The 24,037-nt window shown below is 32.1% G+C and overlaps 3 protein-coding genes and 1 long non-coding RNA gene across 11 annotated transcripts in view; 3 read left to right on the top strand and 1 right to left on the bottom strand.

Moving 5' to 3' along the window:
• LOC107068229 (uncharacterized) overlaps positions 1–14,842 on the top strand; it is a 45,644-nt gene extending 30,802 nt beyond the window's left edge. The window contains exons 2-11 of one of the 3 annotated variants that reach the window (XM_089179459.1): positions 2,133–2,629; positions 2,818–2,983; positions 4,194–4,334; positions 5,314–5,438; positions 5,525–11,782; positions 11,948–12,359; positions 12,431–12,850; positions 12,946–13,147; positions 13,490–13,684; positions 13,784–14,842. In XM_089179459.1, the coding sequence (XP_089035585.1) occupies positions 2,197–2,629; positions 2,818–2,983; positions 4,194–4,334; positions 5,314–5,438; positions 5,525–11,782; positions 11,948–12,359; positions 12,431–12,850; positions 12,946–13,147; positions 13,490–13,684; positions 13,784–13,951 (8,520 nt within the window). In that variant the 5' untranslated portion in view covers positions 2,133–2,196 and the 3' untranslated portion in view covers positions 13,952–14,842. Of the gene's footprint in view, positions 1–1,829; positions 2,630–2,817; positions 2,984–4,193; positions 4,335–5,313; positions 5,439–5,524; positions 11,783–11,947; positions 12,360–12,430; positions 12,851–12,945; positions 13,148–13,489; positions 13,685–13,783 lie in introns of those variants that run through there. The other 2 variants (XM_089179458.1, XM_089179457.1) reach the window with 2 other exon arrangements.
• Positions 773–16,672, bottom strand: LOC107063664 (dynactin subunit 3). Of its 6 annotated transcripts, none has more exons than XR_016178876.1 (7): positions 16,487–16,672; positions 15,926–15,983; positions 15,089–15,730; positions 4,465–4,844; positions 1,576–1,811; positions 1,401–1,461; positions 773–1,300 (listed from the first exon to the last, which is right to left on the bottom strand). XR_016178876.1 is itself a non-coding variant. In XM_089179460.1 (3 exons), the coding sequence occupies exon 3, from the start codon at positions 15,727–15,729 to the stop codon at positions 15,175–15,177; it is 555 nt and encodes a 184-aa protein (XP_089035586.1). In that variant the 5' UTR covers position 15,730; positions 15,926–15,983; positions 16,487–16,672; the 3' UTR covers positions 14,789–15,174. The 6 variants fall into 6 exon arrangements, 3 of the variants coding, with proteins under 3 accessions (XP_089035586.1, XP_089035587.1, XP_089035588.1); XR_016178875.1 differs by having other exon boundaries at positions 4,477–4,844; XR_016178877.1 differs by having other exon boundaries at positions 4,521–4,844.
• Positions 16,673–16,794: 122 nt separating this feature from the next.
• Positions 16,795–17,384, top strand: LOC149033476 (uncharacterized). The gene is made up of 2 exons (XR_016178879.1): positions 16,795–16,935; positions 17,070–17,384. It is a non-coding gene; the product is annotated as an uncharacterized LOC149033476 (long non-coding RNA).
• Positions 17,385–18,482: 1,098 nt separating this feature from the next.
• On the top strand, positions 18,483–23,767 carry Hs6st (heparan sulfate 6-O-sulfotransferase). Its single transcript, XM_089179456.1, has 4 exons — positions 18,483–19,058; positions 19,651–20,054; positions 20,503–20,682; positions 21,321–23,767. The coding sequence occupies exons 1-4, from the start codon at positions 18,608–18,610 to the stop codon at positions 21,636–21,638; spliced, it is 1,353 nt and encodes a 450-aa protein (XP_089035582.1). The 5' UTR covers positions 18,483–18,607; the 3' UTR covers positions 21,639–23,767.
• Positions 23,768–24,037: the final 270 nt, after the last annotated feature.

Genomic DNA, 24,037 nt, shown 5'->3' with positions numbered 1-24,037 from the left:
CTTAAAAAATCAGGAACATTGTTTATACCATCTGAAAATATAATTAGAATTAACGTACAAAATCAAAGCAATAATTTAAGTCAAAGTAATGAATACAAAAGCGTTAAAACAAAGAAAAAAGTTCTGGTACCAAATATAAATCTACAAAGATCGTTTCCCTAGCTTGTTATTTCTTGTTTTCCATTCTGTAAAAGATTATCGGTAGGAGGGATCAAAACCCACGGTGGCTAAGTAATATTGCACACAGTACAATGGTTTTCTCGTGCAATCAACGAGAGGACATATTTGAATCAGTGTATTCGTGTTACATCGTGTACGTGTCGTTTACATCTGTGTAGATGTTAGTGTCATAATGCTTTCGCACGTTCTTTCATTACGATCATTACATCATTCTCGAGGATGTCGACTTTTCATCGTTAATGGAATCTTTGGAATCCCTCTAGCAAGGCGTGTCGTATAAAATAGTTTTCTTTTTTCTTTTTATCATGGTAATAAGTTCTTCATGCTATCAAGTAGAGCGAAAAATTGTATGGTTATTATCAACCAAGTTTTTCTGTCTATTAAACAATAAAACAAATCAGACATAAAATATAATACTCTACAATACTAAACTATAATTAACATTAATCTTGAAACGATATAACTAATTATTTATTAATATTATCACAGAAATTTATATATTTGCAATTAAGAGAATTATAGATGCAATTAATATTCCTTTCGATTTTATCTTTTTTCTTTATTCCTTATCAACGATTAAGAATTTATCTCCTAGGATCATTAATAAGTTACTTTATTCCAAGAGATCAGTTAAGCTTGCTATAAAGTAAAGATAAGAAGAATTTGTTTAAAATGTACATTACAATTAATGTCAAAATTCGTGTAGATTGATAAGAATTAAACGAGTCGGATGAAATAGGTAGATAAAAGTAAAAGTAAAAAAGACAGGATTATAGTGAACGGTTCGATGAGTTCTGGAGGATTATGTCACTTACAGGAATGGGGAAAGATTCCTACAAAATGAAGCCGGGTAAACGGTTGGTTCTTTTCTCGTAGAACTCCGCGGGGTGAATCAGTCCTTTGTGCCTGGCTCTCTCAGGGTCAACCACTTTCGGTGCAGTATATGCCTTCTCAACGTTTATGTGTACACTCGCAAACACGCTCGCTCGTCTGAGCGTTCCTATAGGGTGTCCTGGAAATCGTCGCTTGAGACTTAGAAAACTCAATTCCTATTAGATTTTTCATTTTCTCTTTCCAACAATAAGACAGTTTATTTTTGAATAGAAGTTATTCTTGTTATCTAAAGAAGAAAAATGAAAATATAGAGTGTACAATATGTTAAACATAGAAAGATTAAAAATAACAAAATTGTGGTAATTTTTAAATAATGTTTTACTTACAAATATAACCGAAATTTTTATTATAAACGTATGAGACCAAATATAAATATTCTATTTCCATCTGAAAAGAAATAAATGAAAACATATATGAAAATGTATTTTATATTAAATATTGATAAGTTAAATAGAAAAATTCAAAAATTCTGTTTGTTTAAAAAAATAGTTTTTCACTTACAAACAAAAGATAATAATAATATAAATATGTAAGGATATCGAGTACGAATGCTGAAGGAAGATTCATCCTCTCACGGTTCTCACATCTATCTCTCGTTTGTATCTCTCTCTTTCTTTCTTTCAAAGATTCGAACTCGCTTCGTGAAACAACGTCACTCTGGCTTGGATTCACGCCAGTGAGTTCAACCGTCGTCGGTTGGTACAGTCGAATGGAAAATCAGTAGTATTAACATATATCTGAACATACATAAAAGTTTCAGAAAAGATACATATACCTATATGTAAAAATAGTTTATAATATATCATTTTCCCTTTATCCTTAATTTCAAAATCTTCAATAAAATATAAAATGTTAATTCTACTTAATAACAATAGTTTATCCATTAACATATATCTAGACATATATAAAAGTTTCATAAAAGATATAGTATAGTGGATAATATATTAATTTCCCTTATTCTTATCAAATTAAATTTATGTTGTCATTTTCAATTGAAATAAATATTTATATTAGTTAAAATAACGAGTGGTATCTAATAATGATTTTTGTTCTTTCAGAATCCAGACGCATGACAGAGGAAAGGGCTGGCTCGTCTTTAGAAAGCGAAAAGGCAATCGGAAAATGTCGGAGATCGGTGGGGATGGTGGTACTGGTGGTGAGAGTGGAATGGACAATCTAGCATTTGCAATAGAAGATGAATGCGCAAATAGCACAGAACAACACATTGAGAACAATACCCATGAACAACAACAAAGCAACAAACAACAAGTGAACCTAGAACAGGATTACAGGTCACCGTCTGATACGATTGGTTCGCCAACAGAAAATGGTCATCGTCGATCTTTCGTCTCTCAGCATTATGTTGAGCCAGTAAGGAGTAGCCCAGAGCCACGTTACAAATCTGAGACGAAGATCGAGTTACCACCAACGACTGGTGGACAAACTCCAGATAAGAATTCCACGAGCGAGCCGAAGCTCAACGGCGTTCATGGAAATGGCAACAACAACGATGCTAGCTTCCTCAACAGCAGCGCCACAAGCGTCCAGGTCAACGGTAAGTTAGGGTCGTAGACCGTGAAGAAGAAGTAAAGAAAAAGAAAAAGATAAAGAGAGAGAAAGAAAGAGAGAGATAGAGAGAAAGAAGTAAAGAAAGAAAACGAAAGTTTGTTGAACTGAGCTCTAGCTAATTCTTCAATTCGAACAATTCTTTAAATAATTGCAAAAAATATTTATCATTCACAGATAATGGAAAAAAGGAACAGATTGAAGCAGTGAATTTAGAATTGGTCTCCATGAGGCCCTATACTGGAAACAATATTCAAACGAAGGGTCAGGAAGCATGCGAGGTACCAGCCGATCCTTACGAGGAATACTTTGTTCCTGTTAACGAACATCGAAAGTATATTAGGTAATATAACGAAAACAGTCAAAAAAAGGAAAGAAACGGAAAAATATGTTTGTCTCTATTTTGTTTACTCCTTACTGTTGTTGTTGTTGTTGTTGTTGTTGTTGCTGTTGTTCACTTTTTCTGTTCATTGTTATTTATATTACGATTATTATTTATGATTAATTCTCATATCTTTCTTCTAATTCTAATTAACTCTTTCGCGTGCACTGTTTACCAGCCCGGCGAGCCTGCCTAGCGATTTTCTGAGAATGAAGGTAGTTAACAATTTCCTTCCACTTTCTCCAACCCTTTTTTTGCCGCTGTATTTATGCTCGGGGTGCAGGAATTTCGTTCGTGAAAGAATAAATGGAAGGATGATGATGATGATGATGATGATGATGATGATGATGATGATGATTACAATGGTGAACAGAATATTCTGAAAGAGAAAGAAAAAACTTTGCGTTAAAAATTATGTCATCGCTTACGAAAAAGAAGAAAAAAAAACAATAAAAGAATACAAAACGATCATCCTTCGTAAAGCAAGCGAGCGACGAATTTTAAATGATGATTTTTAAATTTACTAAGAAAAACGTTAAGAAAGACACACTATGAATAAATTCTTCATTCGTCTAAGTAGCATCACTCTCTTCTTATCCTTTTGCTAATAGCAGCTATCCGGTGTAAAAGACGAGACTAGGTTTACCGATCCGTACGAATCCTCGTTGACTTTTCCGTCTTCTTCTTATGAGCTCGGATTAAAGTGCAAAACGCGTAAAGCCTCTTTGGAGATGCGGTCGTGGCACGAGGTGACTTTAACGTCGGCATACTAACTAACTAACGTATATACGTACGTTTCGATGACATTAGATCGGCGAATCATGTAGAGTCAAATAATCGATTAGGTGAAAAAAAAAATTCCTTCAGACTCTATACACGTGAATTAGACGATTAAAAATGAATTAAAAAGAAAAGAACAAATTTTTGTTGAATAACAAAATATGTACGTGATAATTGTGCACGTGTTGGTGAAAATTATTGAAAAAAAAAACATATGTACGTGAGAAGAAACACTTACTTTTTATCAGATTCGCGATTCCATTTACTGTTCACCAAACAAGTAAAAAGAAAATAAGAGAAAAAGAAAGAAAAAAAGAGAGTATGTGTGTGAGAAGAGAGAAAGAGATGGGTGAAAGTGTCAGACGATGTTTTCTGTTACGCCGATACATAGCAGGGGTCCCGAGGCCGAGGTTGAAACAACCGTGGCTGGAGTACGTTTTGATTTGGGCCCGGGTGTCGGCCGTGAAGGACTCAGCCTGAGAGATCCGGCCGCCGGACTGGTTGACTATTCCCACTGGCTTACAGCCCTCAGGTACTTGAAGGATGCTTTCGAGGATGAGGAAAATGGGGAATAAACAAAACAACAAAAATTAAAAACCAAAAACCAAATAAAACCAAAAAAAAGAAACAATACTGACGACTAAGGGATATATAAAAGAAACCTTTTTTCTTGCCTTAATGCGCCAGGGAAGGGAAGGGCATTTGGTAGCGGACTAACCCGCTTCTATATTAGATTCCACTGACTCTGCTTCGAGTTCATCGATGGTCGCATAATCTTGCTCGACCACTTCGATAGTTCGAAATCTGTAGGCATACTATCGATAACACCCACGTTCGCTATTCGTTAATTCAGTCGACTGGTTCGTTGATCTCAACTTTCTTCTCATAATCATCCCTTTAAATTATTTGTCCTTGACTTGCAGATTACTCCTCGACTGTGAAAGTAATATATATACCCACGCATAAAAACGTGTATACAATAAGATGATTATCCATTTCCACTCCCATTTTTTTTATTAGCCCTTTTTTTCATACCAACGACCTGAAAACAAAAAATAATAATTGTATCAATGTATAATATATGCTTGATACTTTGTAAAATATGATTATTGTATAGTGATATCTGACTATCGAGGGAAAGCTTCTAATATCACGGCCGGTTGCTGATGAAGGTTTAGCAATCACGTTTGCGTGTACATTAGCGCTTTAAACGCACCTACGCGTTGCATGATGACCGCAGCTGATCGATTGCTGCGGTAGTGGTTGAAAATTGATGCGGTTTATATATAAAGGAGATAAATAGGTTCCTTACGAGTTGACCGATATATAATTGTCAGAAATAAATGCGATTTCGCGTTGACATAGAATATGTGACGATTTTGTTACGTTGGTGTGTTTAAGGCTTAACGCTGTACAAAAAACGCTTATCATTGGGGCCCTGGATATGGGAGATAAATAAAAAGAATTCTAATAATGACTTTTCGTTCATGTTAAATGATAATGTGTTGCAGGGGAGAAAAATTGTATGTTACCAAGGATAAAAGGTCTAGGAGTTCGTATTGGAGAAGAATGGCATGTTGGGGATGTGGTGTTTTGGTTCTTGCAATTGCAATCATAATCGCTATTTTAGCAGCAAGTAAGAAAATATATATGATATACGCATATTTATTATTTCACATTTTCTACGGAAATATTTTCAATGACAAATTTGGATCATTTTAGCTGGTGTGATTCTCACTCAGGAAGCTACTGAACCTTTGGATACCATAGACCAAACTAGTTCTCGTCAATTCAATGGTGCTCAAATAGCTGAAAGTCAAGAATACATGAAAAATCCACCTACGAGTCCACCACCTGAAACTTCTACTTTTCCACCATGGCCTACGACAGACGAAACTTGGTATCCAACTGTACCAGATGTTTTAGATGGTATATTGAAGTTAGATAATTTAGTATGGAAAGAAGAAATGAGTGATGTTGAATCTAGAGTGTACAGAGAAGTTGCGACTGAGATAGAGAGGCATCTTCGAACTATAATTAAATTTAGAGCTTCACCAGACATCAAGATTTATGATATTAATAAGAATTCTGAAGTTAAGTTCAGAATAAATCATTCCTTGTGGGCTACTCCGAAAGAAACTCAAGAAGGTATCGAGAAAGTTATTCAAGAAAACGGTAATATGGTTGGAAGATATCATCTTGGTAGATTGCAAGTAAAAGAACTTATTGATCAATGTCAAAATAATAATTTCGGTTGTGCGGAAATATGCAAGTTCGATTATTCGAAAGGATTCATATGTTCTTGTATGCCTGGAAAAATATTAGACAAGAATGGAAAAGATTGTTTGGGTGAGAACGATTTGAGTCACATTGAAATGGATGATACAGTAGAGTCATCGAGCACAGAATCAACGAAAAATTTCGTTGGTAGAGGTCGGGGTCCAGGAATGCTATTTGAACCTGGACATCCCGATGGTTGGGATCACTCAGATTTAGTTACAAATTCTATGAATAATCAGTCGTCAGTTAAAACAAATGTTAAACCTACCGAGAAATCTATAAATCCAAATGAAGAAATATCAGATAAAAGTATGGGAAATGAACCAAATCCTGTATCAGAACCAACTGATGATTCAGAAATTTCAAGAGCTCATAATTCTGATATTACTAATTGGATGCATGAATATTCTAAGCATCCTATAGAAGTACCATCTGCTGAGCCAAAGCCGTCTGTTGACCCAGAACCGTCCACAGAACCGGAGCCGGCTTCTGAACCGGAGCCGGCTGCAAAACCAGAGTCAGCTGCTGAACCAGAAACAACTGCTGAACCAGGGTCAGTTACTGAGCCAGAACCATCCGCAGAACCGGAACCGAATGCTGAACCAAAACCGATTATTGAACCAAAACCATCTGCTGAGCTAGAATCGTCTGCAGAGCCAGAACCGTTTGCAGAGCCAGAACCGTCTGCAGAACCAGAACCGTCTGCAGAGCCAGAGCCGTCTACTGAGTCAAAACCAACCACAGAATTAGAACTAGAGCCAGTTGCTGAACTAAAACCATCCGCAGAACCGAACCCGAGTGCAGAACCAAAACCGATTGTTGAACCGGAACCATCTGCTGAGCCAGAACCGTTTGCTGAGCCAGTGCCGTCTAATGAGTCGGTGCCGTCTACTGAGCCAGAACCGTCTGCTGAGCCAGAACCGTCTGCTGAGCCAGTGCCGTCTAATGAGTCGGTGCCGTCTACTGAGCCAGAACCGTCTGCTGAGCCAGAACCGTCTGCTGAGCCAGTGCCGTCTAATGAATCGGTGCCGTTTACTGAGCCAGAACCGTCTGCTGAGCCAGTGCCGTCTAATGAGTCAGTGCCGTCTACTGAGCCAGAACCGTCTGCTGAGCCAGAACCGTCTGCTGAGCCAGAACCGTCTGCTGAGCCAGAACCGTCTGCTGAGCCAGTGCCGTCTACTGAGTCAGTGCCGTCTACTGAGCCAGTGCCGTCTGCTGAGCCAGAACCATCTGCTGAGTCAGAACCATCTGCTGAGCCAGAACCATCTGCTGAGCCAGAACCATCTGCAGAAGTAGAATCTTCTTTTGAAATAGAACCCTTTACCAAAACTGAATCAACATCCACTGTAGAACCGTCAGTAAAAGCTGAATCTTTAACGGAACCATCATTAAAATCTGAACATTCTACAGAACAAATACATAAAATTTCTGTGATACCTGAACATTTTACAGAAGTAAATACTTTAACAAAATTCGAATCATCTTCAGAATATTCTCTGGAGAAAAAACCAATAGTAATGACAACACAAGAAAATGTAAATCTTTCTTCAGAAGAGCCAAAAACTTCCATAGATATAGACACATCCTCAGAAAGTGTATTACATTCAATTGATGATGTAGAATCCACAACATTAATAATGGAACCATCTTCGTCCGTGGCATCTTCTGAATCGAAGGATATAATAAAATCTTCTATAGAAACTGACGTTGCAATGGCAACAGAAGTTCCACAAGAATATCCACAATTTTCAGATGAAATGGAGCATACAACAATACCAGAAATCATTGTTGAAACAACTCCAGAAAGTGAAACAACGCCAAAAATTCTTATCGAATCTACTATTAAATCAGAACCTTCGTACGATTCTGAATCTCGAAATTTCAATACTAATATAAATGAAAATACCAATGAAGCAAATAATGAAGAGCCATTACCAGTAATACCTTTGCAAACGAGCAATGAAGAACCTACGACAGAAATTCACAATGAACGAATAACAACGATGTTATCAGAACACAATTTAGAAGAAAAGGAACCATCAGTGATGACTGAAAGTATTACAACATCGCCGATAATGACGACCACCGTAAATAATAAAAAAGAGGATGAAGAAACTACACTTATAATGATACAATTTGAAGATGGAGTTACCGAGAAAGAAAATGAAGTAACCGAATTATCAATAAACAATGATGCAGGAATGTCTGATATCACACTTCCAACAATTCAACTTGAAGAAATGAATATTAAACTAGAACCAACAAAAACATTAAAATCAAAGAGTGAGACAACCATTTCTGTGATGGACACTACTTCGAGTGAAATCACTTCTGAGGCACCAAAATCAATATTAGAAACGAACACAGAATCAAATCAAGTTCTAATGAAGAATATTGATTCTTCCGGAATCGAAGTAGCATCTAATTTAACAGATCAATCAGAAGAATCATTTTTGAATAAGAATCATTCTATCGAATCATTAGATATACCAGAATCCAACGTGCAAGATATAAACGAGTCAAACGTTATTGAACACGCACCAAAATCAATATTTTCAAGTTTACCTAAAGAATTCAGTCAAAACGTAGAACCATTATTGGAATCAGTGAATAATCAAACTGATGAAGAACAAGTAATACCATCACCTAAAGAACAAAATAAGAAAGATGAACAAGATACTCATGCAATCATTCCTCAATTGATTCCTGAACAGATAACACATTTTACTACGAGACCGGAAGAATCAACGATCAATCAAGAAAATATTTTACAAGCTAGCAATCAGCCTGTTGAAAGAAAAAACTTAACGATCGATACGATCTTAGATCGATCTACCGAACATCCTGAAGAGAATGCAGTTTCTATTGGCGAAACGATCGAGCATTCGACTAGTCATCCTTTACACCCTGCGATATTCCCTGAAAACGCAATGAATCATTATGTTGAAAAAATGGATCCTAATGAAGAAAGACATCTTGAGGATATGTCACCTTTCTTACCAGACGTTCAAAAGGAGAAGGAAACGTCCAAAAAAGCACCAAGATTGGATAAAGACGAGCAAGATGTCCCTAATCCTTTCGAGACTCATGTTGAAGACGTTATTATAAGTAAACCTGAAAGAAAGGATAGCAAAACTGAACTGACGTATTCTACAAACAAAAACGAAAGTGAAGAAGTCTTGACTGATCTTGATAATGACAATATCAATATGAAAATAGATGGTAAGGATATTTCAATGATACCTAAAACAATTAACGAAACTAGGACTGAAATGGAGGATCCACTGCAACAAAATGAACTTTTGAAAGAATCCGAAAGTGAAAAATTGAAAGAGACTTTGAACAATACTCGAACACTTGTGACCAATGATTTGTCTGATGATACAATGACAAATAATACTTTTGATGGAAAAAGTATGAAAGATGAACAGGATGATGAGATACTTAGGGTAGTACCATTGGAAGAGTATAAAGACACGAAAAATATGGAATATGAATTGGATAAAGTAGAAAGTACCACAGAAGCTGCACAAATCACTACAATGATGTTTATTGAAGAAAATGGTAGATCTATGGACGATTTAATTGTTAATAATAATGTTGCTAGTAGTTCAGAGAAACCAGAAGAAAATGCGGAAGAGGATCAGTACAATGATATCAACGATGAAACGTTATCCAAGACTTTCGATCGTAATAAAAACATTAAAATCGTATCGACTGAAGTCACCGATAATGAATCGAAAAAATTAATTATTAATAATATCGATGAACAACAAGAAAAGACTAAATCAACTTTAGACTCTGAAGAATCTCAAAGTACGACGGAAAAAATGTTATCAACGGAAACGGAATTACCATTGACTATGCCTTCTATTTTTATGGAAAAACATGTTGAAGATGCTAAGATTACAACGCAGGTACCAGTGTTACCTATGGAAATACAACAGGAACTTTCTACGACAGAATTAACAGACAAAATGGAAGCAACTACGATTGCTGATGATAATTTGTTATCGGATAATCACACTGACAGGTCTAATATTGTTCATGATGATACAGATAAAGAATCTGTCACTATGATTCCATCTACTATTGCGCCAATGTATGCACTGGAGACTAAAACAACTGCACAAGTACCAATTTTACCAGAGGAATTGCAAACAACTGAACACGAATTCTCAATAACAACTTCTTCAATGAGGCCAGAAATGATTAAAGAAATTAATGATACGAGGCATGACATTAACAGGACAGCAACTACTATGATTTCAATAGAATATATTAATAACATTTCAGCAACTACAGCTAGTTCTACGATGGCAGTAGAAGTTGGTAATACAACAAACGTTATAACAAAAACAGACAACACAAATTTGACTGAATCAATGTCCACTGAACATGATAATATTCAACATACTATTCTAAATGAGCAACCGGATAAAATAGTGAATCAGATGACGATTCTTGAAAATACAACGAACTATCCAAAACCAGAAACAACTTTCACAGTAGCCAACGAAGATTATACAGCAATGGCAACTGAAATCAATACTGCTAAAGAACCAGATCCAGTTACTACGAATGATGATATAAGGCCAGTTACTGAAGAAATTCTAGACGATACGAGACCATACAATTTTAACTTCAGATCATTTTTCTCAACAACGACTATGAGAGATGTTATTCTCAACGAAGATTCGAGAGAATTATCTGAAGAAGAACTGAAAGTAATACCGTTAGAAAAAAGCCAAGAGATTAAGAAAAAATCTATTGATAAAAAAAATTCAGATAAATATAAATACAAAAAAGAGAAGGAACTTAATCTAGAGGATCAAAGAGTAGAAAATGTTACAACCGAGATCAATGATACAACAAGTTTCATTCCTACTGAAATTCCAAAGATTCTCGTCGAATCAAATGAAAATATTGCTACAGAAAATATATCTACCACAAGTACAGAGTCGACTATTCCAAAATTCATTTTATCTGATACAGAAGGTAATATTGTGCCAATACCAAAATTGAAAATTGTTGAAATCATGTCTACATCAAATCAATCTGAGGAGGAAAAACCTCACGAAGAAAATACTACTATAGCTAGTTTAATAAGAAATGATACAGAAGTAGAAACAAATAACAAATATCCTAACTACATACCCGTGTCTGAAGAGATCATAGAATCTGACCCAGTAACAGAGCCTTTCATACTCATTCGAAATTACACTTTGCATCAAACGACTCCATTAATTCCAATCATGGGAGTTGAACAAGCTACGACTCAAAGTAACATTCCTATCGAACGTGACAATACTTTGAATAAATCAAACGTAACGATTATTCAAAATAATAGCCAAGAAACTAACAATTTAACAGTCAACGCATTGAACCTTTTAACGTTAAGTACTATGAGCTATTCAAAATGTAGTACAGGCCAGTTTCAATGTACCAATGGGACTTCCAGAGCTGGTGCTTATTGCGTCAGTTTATCCGAAAAATGTGACTCCCATAAGGATTGTTCTGATGGCTCTGATGAACTCAATTGTCAAGAAGAAGGATGTCCTGGAAACTTTCAGTGTGCCAATCGTCAGTGTCTTAAGAGACACCTTGTGTGTAATGGAATCGTAGATTGCGACGACGGTAGTGATGAATTGAATTGTCAAAATTGGAAGTGCATATTCGACGAATACCGCTGCACCAATGGTGAGTCCTAATTAATTATAATAATTACCGATTAAATTTCATCGTCAGAATAACATATCGCATGATCGTTTCATAACGAGACAAATGATATGGTGTCCTTTCTTATTGGGTTAATAGGTTAATTAAAGATCGTCATGATTAAACAAGTTTCGTTCTTATTTTCAGGACGATGTATACCACTGTTATGGCTATGCAATGGTAGACCGGATTGCGAAAATCATCAAGACGAGTTTAACTGTGCTGAAAGTTGCGGCAATGATGAATACTTATGTTCTACTGATAAACGATGTATTCCACAAACATGGCGATGTAATGGATCACCCGATTGCACTAATGGGGAAGACGAAAAACTCTGTGATTGTGCTTTGAATCAATTCAAATGTCACACTGGTGGATGTGTCTCCAAAGAAGAAGTTTGCGACGGTATCGAACATTGTCCTGATCGTTCCGATGAATGGGAATGTATATCTAGCAATTTGCTTGATCAAAGAAATCATACTGAAACTGATCTGAAAGAAAACGAAGGAAATTATTCGACGAATCAACTGAATCATCGAGATTCTCTTTTAAAAATAAGGTCAGTTTCTTAAATACTCAAATCTCTTTAAAAATAAAAGAATATTCTTGGTTTAAAGTATAATTTAACAGGCAATTTGATGGTAAATATCGACTAGTATGTTCGGATGGTTGGAGTAAAGAGTTCAGTGACTCATACTGTCGTTCTCTCGGCTATGCTTCATCCCAAACAACTGATTTTAAAGCATGGAATAAAAGCGACCAAATTGTAAGACTGAAAACTAATCCAAATCATCGCAATCCGCTAGTCAGTAATCTTCAGCGAGTAGAGTTTTGTGTCTCAGAAAAAGTCGTTGAAGTTACGTGCGAAGAATTTTCTTGCGATAAGCATCATGTTGATAGAACTACTGCAAAATCAGAAGGTGAAACTCCAATTGGTATTATGCAATGGCCTTCTGTAGTGATTTTGAAAGAAGAGGAACATGGTATAGCTTGCACAGCTAGCATATTAGGACCTATGCATGCTTTGACCAGTTATTCTTGTGTCTACAAGTAAGAAATTATAATCATTCTATGATATATATTTATTTAATCATTATTTAAAATTCATAACTGAAATTTAATTGCTCTTTTTTTTTCATTTTTAGATACAAACAAAGCGACGGATGGAAATTGTTAACTGACGAAAAATTGCTAAGAAGTAATTCTATAAAAAGTATCATTCCACATCCACAAGTGAAATATAATCAATTCTTCTACGACAACGATATTGCTTTGATTGAACTCAAAGAACCTTTAATTTTTTCAAAAAATGTTTCTGCCGTTTGCCTACCAACTCATCCTATTAAAGTAAGTATATATTCGAAATTCTTATTAATTGAAAAACATCTTGTGCTTGAAATACCTTTTAAAATGATGTTACGTGTAAAAGTTACTCAGCTATTTTGTTAATAAACCTTTTCTTTAGAACTTCAGATACAGATTTTTAGAAAGATGATCTTTTGCTCTTATTATCGACTATTGTGAGAGAGCACCACCTAGTAGAAAAATATTAGAAAACTAAATTTATTTCAAGTACAAAGAAAATGTTTAAATAATTATTTTTTAAAACCTTTAGCAAGTGGGAATTATATTGTTTATAAAATAAATTAATAAGTTACCTAACATCTCTGATGATATTTTATGTTTCAGTCAAATGATGTCTGTGTTAACGTAGGATGGAGGTTCCCAGTTAACGGAGAACTAGACTTACAACAATATGATGAATTCTTGCCAATGCCGATGTATGATTCTGACGAATGTAATACAACAAGCCATTACGCAGGATTTATAACAAAATATAATATATGCGTTGGTTTGTCTAATATGGATAAAGAGCTTTGTTATGTAAGTAATTTTAGAATTAAAAAACAAATTATAAAAAGTATAAAGAGAAAAAAGTTAAAAGATGATTAGAGAATAATTGTGTCAATATCTTACTTTTAGAATGATGAAGGAGCACCTCTAATTTGTGTCAATGAATCAGGAAATTGGAATATTCAAGGTTTACTCAGTCACCATAGCAAATGTTCAAGAGGACATCCAGCAATTTATTCTAGTTTGGAGCCTGCTTTAGATTGGTTACGACATTTAGTTCCAGCTTTGCAAACATAAATTTAAACAACTTGTAAGATATGGACACTTTGAAAGTATACGAGTAATTCAAAGTTCATCGTGATCTTGATCATACATCGATCAATGTTGAAAGAAAAAGAAAAAATTACTCTGATTTCAACGAGTATTTGCTTAGCAAACACTTACAAAAGTACTTACTCCTAAAATATTCACGGCATACAAATGTTTTTTGTTCTTTTTTTACGATTGAAATTTATTTGTTGTACTTCTTTTATAAATCATGTTCCTATTTATATTACAAAGTATGCTCCTAGTATTGAATGGCCATGAAATCATTTCTTTTACAATGAAAAGCGTGCACATGCAATATCTACACTAAAAATTTACATCGGTGATTATATAAATACATACTATATATATATAACATAAGCTAAAAACATGTAGATCACAAAATCATACTTTATTTAACATTAAGGAAAACAATATGTAAATACTGTATAAAGTAATTGTTTAATATGGTTAACGTGGTAATAGATTTTTTTGCAAGTTAGGAAATTAGGTCTCTTTAAGTATTATACTCATACAAACACAAGCTGCAAGTTAGACTCGAAAAATATATAAAAGTTATATTATGTTTGGACCAAAGTAAATGCAATAAGTATGAATATGCATATAAAAGTATTGATTGTTAAATCTTTCTAGATTGTACAAAGAAACTTACAATTACTAGAAATCGAAAAATAAAATAAACATTTAATGGAAGAGACCAACGGTTATAACATAAAATGATAGATTTATATTCGATCAATGATTAGTCTCAATAATTCTTGCGAAGCATTCCTGAAACGAATGACGCGGATAAGATTAAACAATAGATAGAGTAAATGTATATATGATTATTGTAATAAAATACATTGTTATTGATACACTAATAATGAAATATTAATTAATAATGTACAATTTCATTTATGTTTTATGATAAATATTATAATGAAAAAGTTTCATTTAAGTGTAGGCATGAATAAATTCGTAAGTATTTTTATATTTTAAGCCATTGATAATAAATAAAAATATATATATATGTATCAAATTAATTTTGATTATAAATATATTATATATATATATATTTGATTAATTTTGATTATATACATAACAAATTAATTCTAAATTTTATACCTTTACAACTGTTGGTGTAATGAGTACTCAAAAGAAAATAATTTTCTTGAAATTGCAGAATAAATTAATAATATACAGTCATTTATCTACTTTCTACTTTCTTTCAGTTCAGCACGTGTTATTTCTTGATCCAAGGTAATTAATGTTTTAGATATACTATCTATTACATCATTATAAACACTGAAGATGGCATGCATATCCTTAGCAAATGCTTCGGCTTCATCGTGTATCTTCAACTGTTTCAAAGATAATTCTTTAAGTTTAACAGATAATTCTGGAAGGTCTTTTAAAGAATCCGTTTCTAAAACTGGCATCAACTCTTGTATTTTACTTAAATACTTATAATTATCCATGATTTCTTGTTCCGGAAGTAATAATAAAAGCGACTTAATTTGTATGGGCTCATCTAATTCATCAGGAGATATATCTAAATATTTAATCAATTCTGGTAATCGTTTAATAGCTTCCGCTATATTTTCTCTGCCTGATAATGCCGAAGAGATCAACGTATTCGCATGTAAGAGATTATCGGTAATAGATGTTTCTGGAAATGAATCATCCAGCTGCAACACCTTCCCAAATCCATAAACTTGCTTTTCCAATTCGTCTAGTCTATCTTCCAATAACTTAATAGATGTCATGCTAAAAGTAAAACAATCAATTTGTACAATTTCCTTAAACAAATTCAACTTATTTTGATGAAAATGATCATATAAATATAAATATAAATATAAATATAAATATAATATATATTATATATATTTATATATGTATATATAGACAGATATAAAATATTGATTAGTGTAAATGTAAAAAAGTATTCAAGAAATTACTCACCTTGCATATGATTGAGGTTAACTTCTCTAGAAATAACTGCACCACTTATTAAAAAGACCTACGATATAATTAATATGAAATAATTAACTTAACAATACTACAAATAAACTATACTACGTACAAACACCAATACACACGAACGGATTTTTAAGATAAAATTAAAATCTTATACTAACACTTTCGATGAACAACGTTTGGAAAAGTTTGGTGATTTTTGTCAAGAAAAGAGCGGTAAATTTAAATCATTCGATTTATACTTTCGATTGTTTTTCCGTAAAAAAAGAGCAGTAGTAGTAAGAGAGTGTAATTTATGATAAAAATATAGTATAATTACTTAATATTAAAAAAATTCTAGGTTGTTTTACAAATAACACACGAAACATATGTTAATTATAAAATATAATTTTCATTCAATATTTCGATAAGATCTCGATCTCGAAATAATTGCATATCTCTAATGTTTACCAAAACAAATTTCATTTATGTTTAAATGCACATAAAAAAAGATAATTTGATATCAAAGAAAATAATGTAAAATGCTTATATATGGGATATAATTACCTAATAATTAAACAATAGCACAATCGTTTAAACAATAAATATGAAAAGTTATGAACAACTTCAAATTTTTATAAATACAGTCTTGTAGAATTCGACCGATGTGCCACACTTAATGTTGAAAAATAGTCTTGCAATAATGCAAAATGCATAAGAAATTTCGATATAACCTAATAATCAACAAAACTTTTCCTTACTGCCCATATGCATTTGCGCATGCGTGCAGTGTAGAGTGAACATAGCCTATTACTTCTTACTGTCAGTCTAAATAAGGCAGTAGTCATGGATGCATTTAGGTTAGATTACTACTTGTAAAGATAACATGAATTCACTAATAATAACCTACAAAAGATACATTCCATCTTATATTACCCAATTGTTTAAATAAGCCACAAAATATTCCAACATTTCATTAATATCATTTTCATTTACTTTGCATGCTATTTATAAAAGTACGTCGTTATTTTTATATATAAAACAATTATTCTTGAAATAAGATATTAAATAATGAACACAAATTCGTATTCAATTGACAATAGACTAATTTTAAATCATTAATAAAGCTATCGTTTGTATTTCAAACCAGATCCTGATAAACGATATTTAATGAGGCCAGATCCTAAGAAAAGATCAGTAAAGGGAAGACTTATTTATGTATAAAACACATATACATATATATTTACTCGTTAATGTGCGTATGCTATTTCAAGATAAAATTATAAAAGCATCATTTTCAAGGGACTTACGTAATTATAGAACTACGACATTAGCTACGATCCTTCGTAATAGGATTTTTTTTACAATTAATTGATTATCGATGTAAATACCTTGCCTGTATAAAGATAAGGTAAAAAAGATAGAGTTTATAAAAACAAATAAAAAAATAAAAATAAAAAATAAATATCTTCTTTCATACTTCGATCTCAAATACATTAACTATGTGATATATACTTACTTATATACTTTACGTTAACGTCTTGATAATATTTCATTCAATTAATGATTAAATTAGTTAATTATTTGTGCATACGATTGATTAATTAAATGGTTCACCTACATGATGAATTATTTAATAGATATTTCAATCATTAATTAACATATTTTTAAATAAATAATTATTTCGTAAGCACGCCTTGTTATTCATATCGAAAATAATAATTACACAATATAATCATTAATCGTTAATTGTAATAAATTACGAATCGATTATAATTACTAATTAATGAGATATCGCTCTACGTCTTTTTAAGAGAATAATCTTTACATTTAAAATTCGCGCCGTTTTATTATTAAATTAATGCATTAATCAAATAATGAATTAAATTGTTAATTAAATATTAAGCATATCTGTAGAGAACAATCTCTCTCGTTTAAAATTTTTTCCACGTTTTATTATATAAACTGTATCGTTTAAAGTTCATAAAGTACTTTATTTATTATGACAGACAATATACAAACGAAGGAACGATCAAACGCGACATCATATATATATATATATATATTTAAATATATATTTACATCACACACATAAAAACGATATATACGATCGCTAAATATAGAGACATGAAAATGAAACTTTTTAAACCAATCAGAAGTTTATCATTTTTTAAATTTAAAATTTAAAAAGACGAAGACATTGAATGAAAATATAAGAAGAAAAAAAATGTTGAAAAAAGAGAAAAAAAGAGAAAGAAAGACATTTATAAAGATTCTGTTATGAATTACGTTGTTAAATGATGAAGCAGAGACAGCAGATCGTGTATCAAGATAAGTAACGAAGAAGAAGAAAAATGAAAAGAATAAGTATACGCTGATGTAAAAAAAAAAAAGCAAAAATATAGCAAAAAGATTTCATGTATAAATATATATACTGCGAAATATGCATAAGTAGAAAAAAGGGAGAGCATAAGCGAATGGTCAAGGAAGTAAATAAAACAAGGAAAAAAGAAAAGAGCGCGAGTAGTAGTAGGTGGTAGTGGTGGTGAGGAGATGGTGGGGGGATGTAACATCGGATCCATCTGTCATGGCCGATACTCGGTGCGTGTATGTAGTTTTGGTCGGTCCGTGTTGGCGCGCGGAACGTCCTGCTGCTTACGTTCGGGTGAAAAAAGATGGTCCGAAATAATGGGAAGACGGTTAAGCGCAGAAGGCGTTAGTGATCTGACGATCCTCGTGCCGGATGATTTATTCGATAAGTCCGGGACGATGGAGTCACGGACACGACGTATTCGATTACGGATCTTCGTTGGTCTATGTCTATTTCTTGCATTAACCGGGATCGTATATCTCGGTTACTTTTGTCCGGATCACGTGTGTGCCCTGACCAATCGACAAGACATCAAAGAGTCTGGAAGAATTCCAGAGGGGAGTTTATCATTTGGTGCACCTGCAGCTGCCTTGTCATCTTCTGTCTCTATAGAGCTCGACAAGAACGGTCTTTTTTCTTTACACCCTGCATTTAAGTTACAAAGCATACAGGGAAGTCTTGGTTATGATGATATATTTGCCAACGACACATTTCAATTTGACATCAATGCGCATGATGTTATGGTGTTCCTGCATATTCAAAAGACAGGTAAGCTAAATGTTGCTATTCTTAATGCTTCCTTGTTATTGTCATCTTATTGATATGTTACCGTCTAATGCAATACATTTATCTGACCCGGGGTTAATTGTATCGATATTACATAGAGAAATACGTTCTTTCTATTATTCCATTGATTACCAAACCTATATTTAATCTTTAATTTATCGAATCCAAATTTGAGAACTTAACCATAGATTTATTTGGCTATAAGCCAAAGCAATGTGATGGCATAATAAAAGCATGGAAACTTCCCTTCTAACCATTGTGTAGTTAAAACCTATGCATTATTCATTAGGCATCCTCAAACCAACAGGGCCTATCTTAGAAAGAAAGAGAATAATTCTAAATTGTTGAGTTGTTTAGTATGCTGTAGGTTTATGTCTTTCCTTGAGTATCTATAGCCTACTCTTCCCTTGTTTTATCCATTTCAAAAAAAAAAGAACATAAAAATGAAATATATGCGTTATTTCTATTTAAATTTAATATTTACTCACTTATGTTATTAAAAAACAAAACAAAAACAATAAAACATTTCTATATTTCATAGCTAATTTGTATTGTTAATGGCTTTCTGTTAAAGGGGGAACATTGTTTGGTAAACATTTAGTAAGAGATCTGGATCTACAGAGACCGTGTTCTTGTCAGAGAAGACGTAAGCGCTGCCTTTGTTTCCGTCCACACCGCAGTGAAAATTGGCTTTTTTCTCGATACTCTACTGGCTGGAAGTGTGGCTTACACGCTGACTGGACTGAATTAACTAGTTGTGTTGATTCAGAGTTAAACAAAATTGAAGGAGAAGGAATAAAGCGTAGATATTTTTACATAACTATCATAAGGGATCCCGTTGCACGTTATTTGTCCGAATTTCGACATGTGCAAAGAGGTGCGACATGGAGAGGTGCACGTCATTGGTGTGGTGGAACTCAAGCTAATATACCGCAGTGTTATAATGGACTTAGTTGGCAAGGAGTTAGTTTAGAACAGGTGATATTAATATATTATGTAGTAATATATGTACATAAAAGAAAAAACAAAAGGCTAAAGGTACAGTTTAGTTGACTGCTCGTATTATTAAATTGTTTTGTTAGCAAGAAAAAAATCAACTTCTATATTTAATAAGAAAATTTTAAATGTTTTAGAAATACACTGTCTAAGCACACAGTCGTACTTCTTATCTGTAGTTTTTTTTTTATCTTATTATTTTGCATAGATACAGTTCTTATCAAGTAACCTGTCATACTCATTAATTCAAGGTCTTATGAATAATTAAATATCGCAATGAATCATTATTTGCGGGATAGTTCGCACTTGATAATAAAACAAATAGAAAATGTACACATAGCTGTAATATTGCTTTATTCCATACGATAATATGCAATAAATGATAAGGTTATGGTGGTTATTTGATCAATTAAAATTATCGTTTGTGCAGTTTATGGCGTGCCCATACAATTTGGCAAGCAATCGCCAAACAAGAATGCTGGCCGATTTGTCAATAGTTGGTTGTTACAACTCTACGCTTAGCAGCTTGGACAGGGATCGTCTTATGTTGGCTAGTGCCAAACATAATTTACAATTTATGCCTTTCTTCATGTTGACTGAGTTCCAAAAAGTAAGAATTTAAAAGTTCAAATATCAAATTTGCATGAAAGCATGATATTAATAACATCAGTAATTTATCTAAATTATTGTTTATAATCATACTTTAACACTTCAATGGGTCAATTTAAATAACAATATATTATAAGTTTTTTATTCTTTCATTTAAATTTTTTGAACCTTCTGTCAGTTTTTCATCCATTCACTGTACCAGTCCTGTAGTATAGAACATACTTGTAAATTGTTTTATTTTTTCATTATTCATGCTAATGTTTTAATTGGTGCATGTAGCATTTATTAATGTGTAAATATCTTGTATATATATTTCTCCTGGTATATATTTCTGTCATCATTGTATAGTTGCATTCATGTGCTTAAAGTTCAGCTAGACTTAAAGTAAATATTTATATTTCTCTGTTTGCCTTTAACATCTGTTAACCATAAGTGTATTCTTGTGGGCTTGTTGCTTTAAATTTTTTTTCTCTTTTTGCTTTCAAGATTATATATCGAATATTAACTTTTTCATGCTTATACGCGTTATAATTTTAAATTTAAAATAAAAAGAAATTTATTAATTATATTAAATAATGTTTATATAAATAAAATTTAAGATTTATAAATCATTATTAATAATATTGATTATAACAACAGGTGGGCCAGTATTCATTTGAAGAAACATTTGGAATGAGATTTGCTGTTGCCTTTGAACAGCATAATGCCACACTTAGTGCAGCTACTATGGCCACTCTTAAACCCGAACAATTAGATGCAGTGCGTAAACTTAACAAATTGGATTTGGAACTATATGAATTCGCAAAGAAACTTGCGTTTCAAAGGTTTAGAAAACTCAAAGATCGTGATCCTTATTTTGTGCAACGATTTCAGCATCTTGGAGAATTACCCTCAAGACAAAGTGCCACAGAATTTAATTGGGACTCCGTTATTGAAGATACTACGGATAATGAATAGTGTGTGAGTATATTAATAGACATTAATCATTAATGATACGCATAAAGCTGTTGCACTGGATCTGAGTGTCTCAGGGAAATGCGCATTGGAACAGAATGCTTTATATACATGTAGTTATCAAGCGCATTTGTTGCGTGAGTTTTACCAAAAGTGTCGTAGGATTTTACTTGGACAAGACCAAAGAGAGCTCCAAGAAACTTGGTATTATCCTTGGTACTTTTCAATGATTTCATGTAAGAATAGATATCAAGATAATTATAATGTGAGAGAAGAAAAAAAAGATAAAGAAAAAAGTCTTTATATATTCTTAAAACATTTGCAAACACTCTATGAAAGCTCTTCCATATATGTATATGGTTAATATAACTTTGCTTATATAACACTGAGATGCAATTATTAAAAAGTACTGATTTTTCCCTATATGTTAAAACGAATATTAGTTGATGAATGGGATTGCATCTACATTTGTTGAAATAAAATCTTAATAATAGATACGCATATAAGATTTAAATTTTTTGTGCGTGTTCAACAGGATTCAAGGGATTTGTACAAACAAAATTAGGAATAGAATTTCTCTTTAATTGTGATAAAATCTCTATATATCTTTACATATGTGCGTTTTTAAAATGTAGTTTCAACGCTAAACAAAAAATCATAGATCGAATTAAAGTCTCATCCTATTTTTATTAGTCTCAATCTTGTCTAATATTATTGTTATTATATTAAAAAAGAAAAATTACCTTTGTGATTTCGAAAATATTAACATATCTAATCTATGAATTACATGATTTATTGTATTTTGTATTTGATATTCGTACACATTTTGAAAATCAGAAAATTTTGGATAAACATCAAAATTTCATATATCAAATCTTTCTAATTATGGCATTTAACTTTTTTAGGATATGACTACAAGTAATTACTGACTCGATTAGATATACAAGTTTAAAAATAAATTGTCTCTTGGTTTAAATGCGTTTATAAGGAAGAGTATACATACGAGTGAGTGATACTTATGATGGCAGCAAATTTACTCCGTTTAACATACACAAACTGATTTTTATATTTGAACAATTTACTTCTGGCTTAGGGTTGTGACATCTAGTTATTAAGTATGTATGCTTCTGAGCTATTATAATTATTTAAGAGTTACTTTTAATTATTACAATATATAACATACATGCACACATGCGCGCGAATGGCTGCGAACAAAAACATTTGATATTATATCATGTTAATATAATATAACCCTTGGTCCTGTGAACAAAAAAAAGATCTCAAATCATTATGTTTTATCTCTTTTTAGAATCATTACTAGTGTGTGATCAATTGTGTTAACAAATTCTATATATATATACATAACGTTTTATCAACTTTAGGCATAATGATAATGATAATTTTATTGGTAGTCGAGCTTTTTAAAATAAATCGTGTATAGATTATAAATTACTTTTGTAAATATGCCAAAAGATATATATTTTGTAATTGGATTATTTGCATTGTAAAGGAAATGATATCAGGTTTATTAAAAAAAAAAATTTTTTTTAAATAGTTTAAGCAATAAGATCTTTATGAAAGAAACTAGCATCGGTGGTCATACATCTGATAATTATTATGATATAGAATAGTAAATATTTAATTATATATAATTACAATAAAAAAAAAAGAGAAAATATCTTGATTTAGTACGTAGAGTATTTCTGAAAAAAAAAACGATCAAATAACGTCCAAAACAATGAGTGCAGTCTGGTAGAATTACTTAATATATTATAGTATATATAAAATAACTTTTAAATAATTTATCAAGAAGAAAAAATTATTAGGTATATTGGTCATTAATTATATCTTTTAAAATAATAATGAAAGACGTGGTTTTATAAGTTTAATTAATTAATTATTAATAATTACTGCCTAATGAGAATTATGTGCAATACAATTCGCTGGGTTACCATTATAAATATTTCATATCATTCAGTCATAAACTAAATGTAATATATCTTATATCTTTTTAGCGAATATTTTATATATCATTAAGGCATAGGTTGCAAAGGCTCTCTTGGATGTATTTAATGTTGGTCTCTCGAATGAACACAATATTCCTATAATAAAAGATAATAAAAGAAAAAAAATAAATAAATAATAGAAAACCAGTGCCATTAAATTGCTATTTTACACATTATAAATATGTCTGTAAAATAAAAAGAAAGAAAAAAAATGCATAAATTAATGTTCAATGGAATTAAATCAAGTGAAGGTAGAGTTAATAGTTGCCGTTAATAATAATGAATTGTAAATTTTATGTGATATGTATTTTACAATATGATTTATATGTCTTACATTCTAAAAGTCTTATACAGAGTCGAAAATGAATAAAAAGGGTTGAATAACATACAACGATT

Source organism: Polistes dominula, unplaced genomic scaffold, assembly GCF_049000335.1.
Source record: "Polistes dominula isolate Pdom_NZ unplaced genomic scaffold, Pdom_raw_medaka contig_373, whole genome shotgun sequence".
NCBI classification, from domain to species: domain Eukaryota; kingdom Metazoa; phylum Arthropoda; class Insecta; order Hymenoptera; family Vespidae; genus Polistes; species Polistes dominula.
The sequence above is the reverse complement of the archived record's forward strand: the minus strand, read 5'-3'. Positions and strand labels throughout refer to the sequence as shown.

What these genes read in the sequence shown, in the direction of transcription:
- Hs6st (XM_089179456.1), top strand. Translation starts at nt 18,608, where the DNA reads ATGGGAAGACGGTTAAGCGCAGAAGGCGTTAGTGATCTGACGATCCTC. An exon ending in CCTGCATATTCAAAAGACAG is followed by an intron (nt 19,059 to 19,650) that starts GTAAGCTAAATG and finishes TTTCTGTTAAAG; the next exon opens with GGGGAACATTGTTTGGTAAA. An exon ending in AAGGAGTTAGTTTAGAACAG is followed by an intron (nt 20,055 to 20,502) that starts GTGATATTAATA and finishes TCGTTTGTGCAG; the next exon opens with TTTATGGCGTGCCCATACAA.
- LOC107063664 (XM_089179460.1), bottom strand. Translation starts at nt 15,729, where the DNA reads ATGACATCTATTAAGTTATTGGAAGATAGACTAGACGAATTGGAAAAG.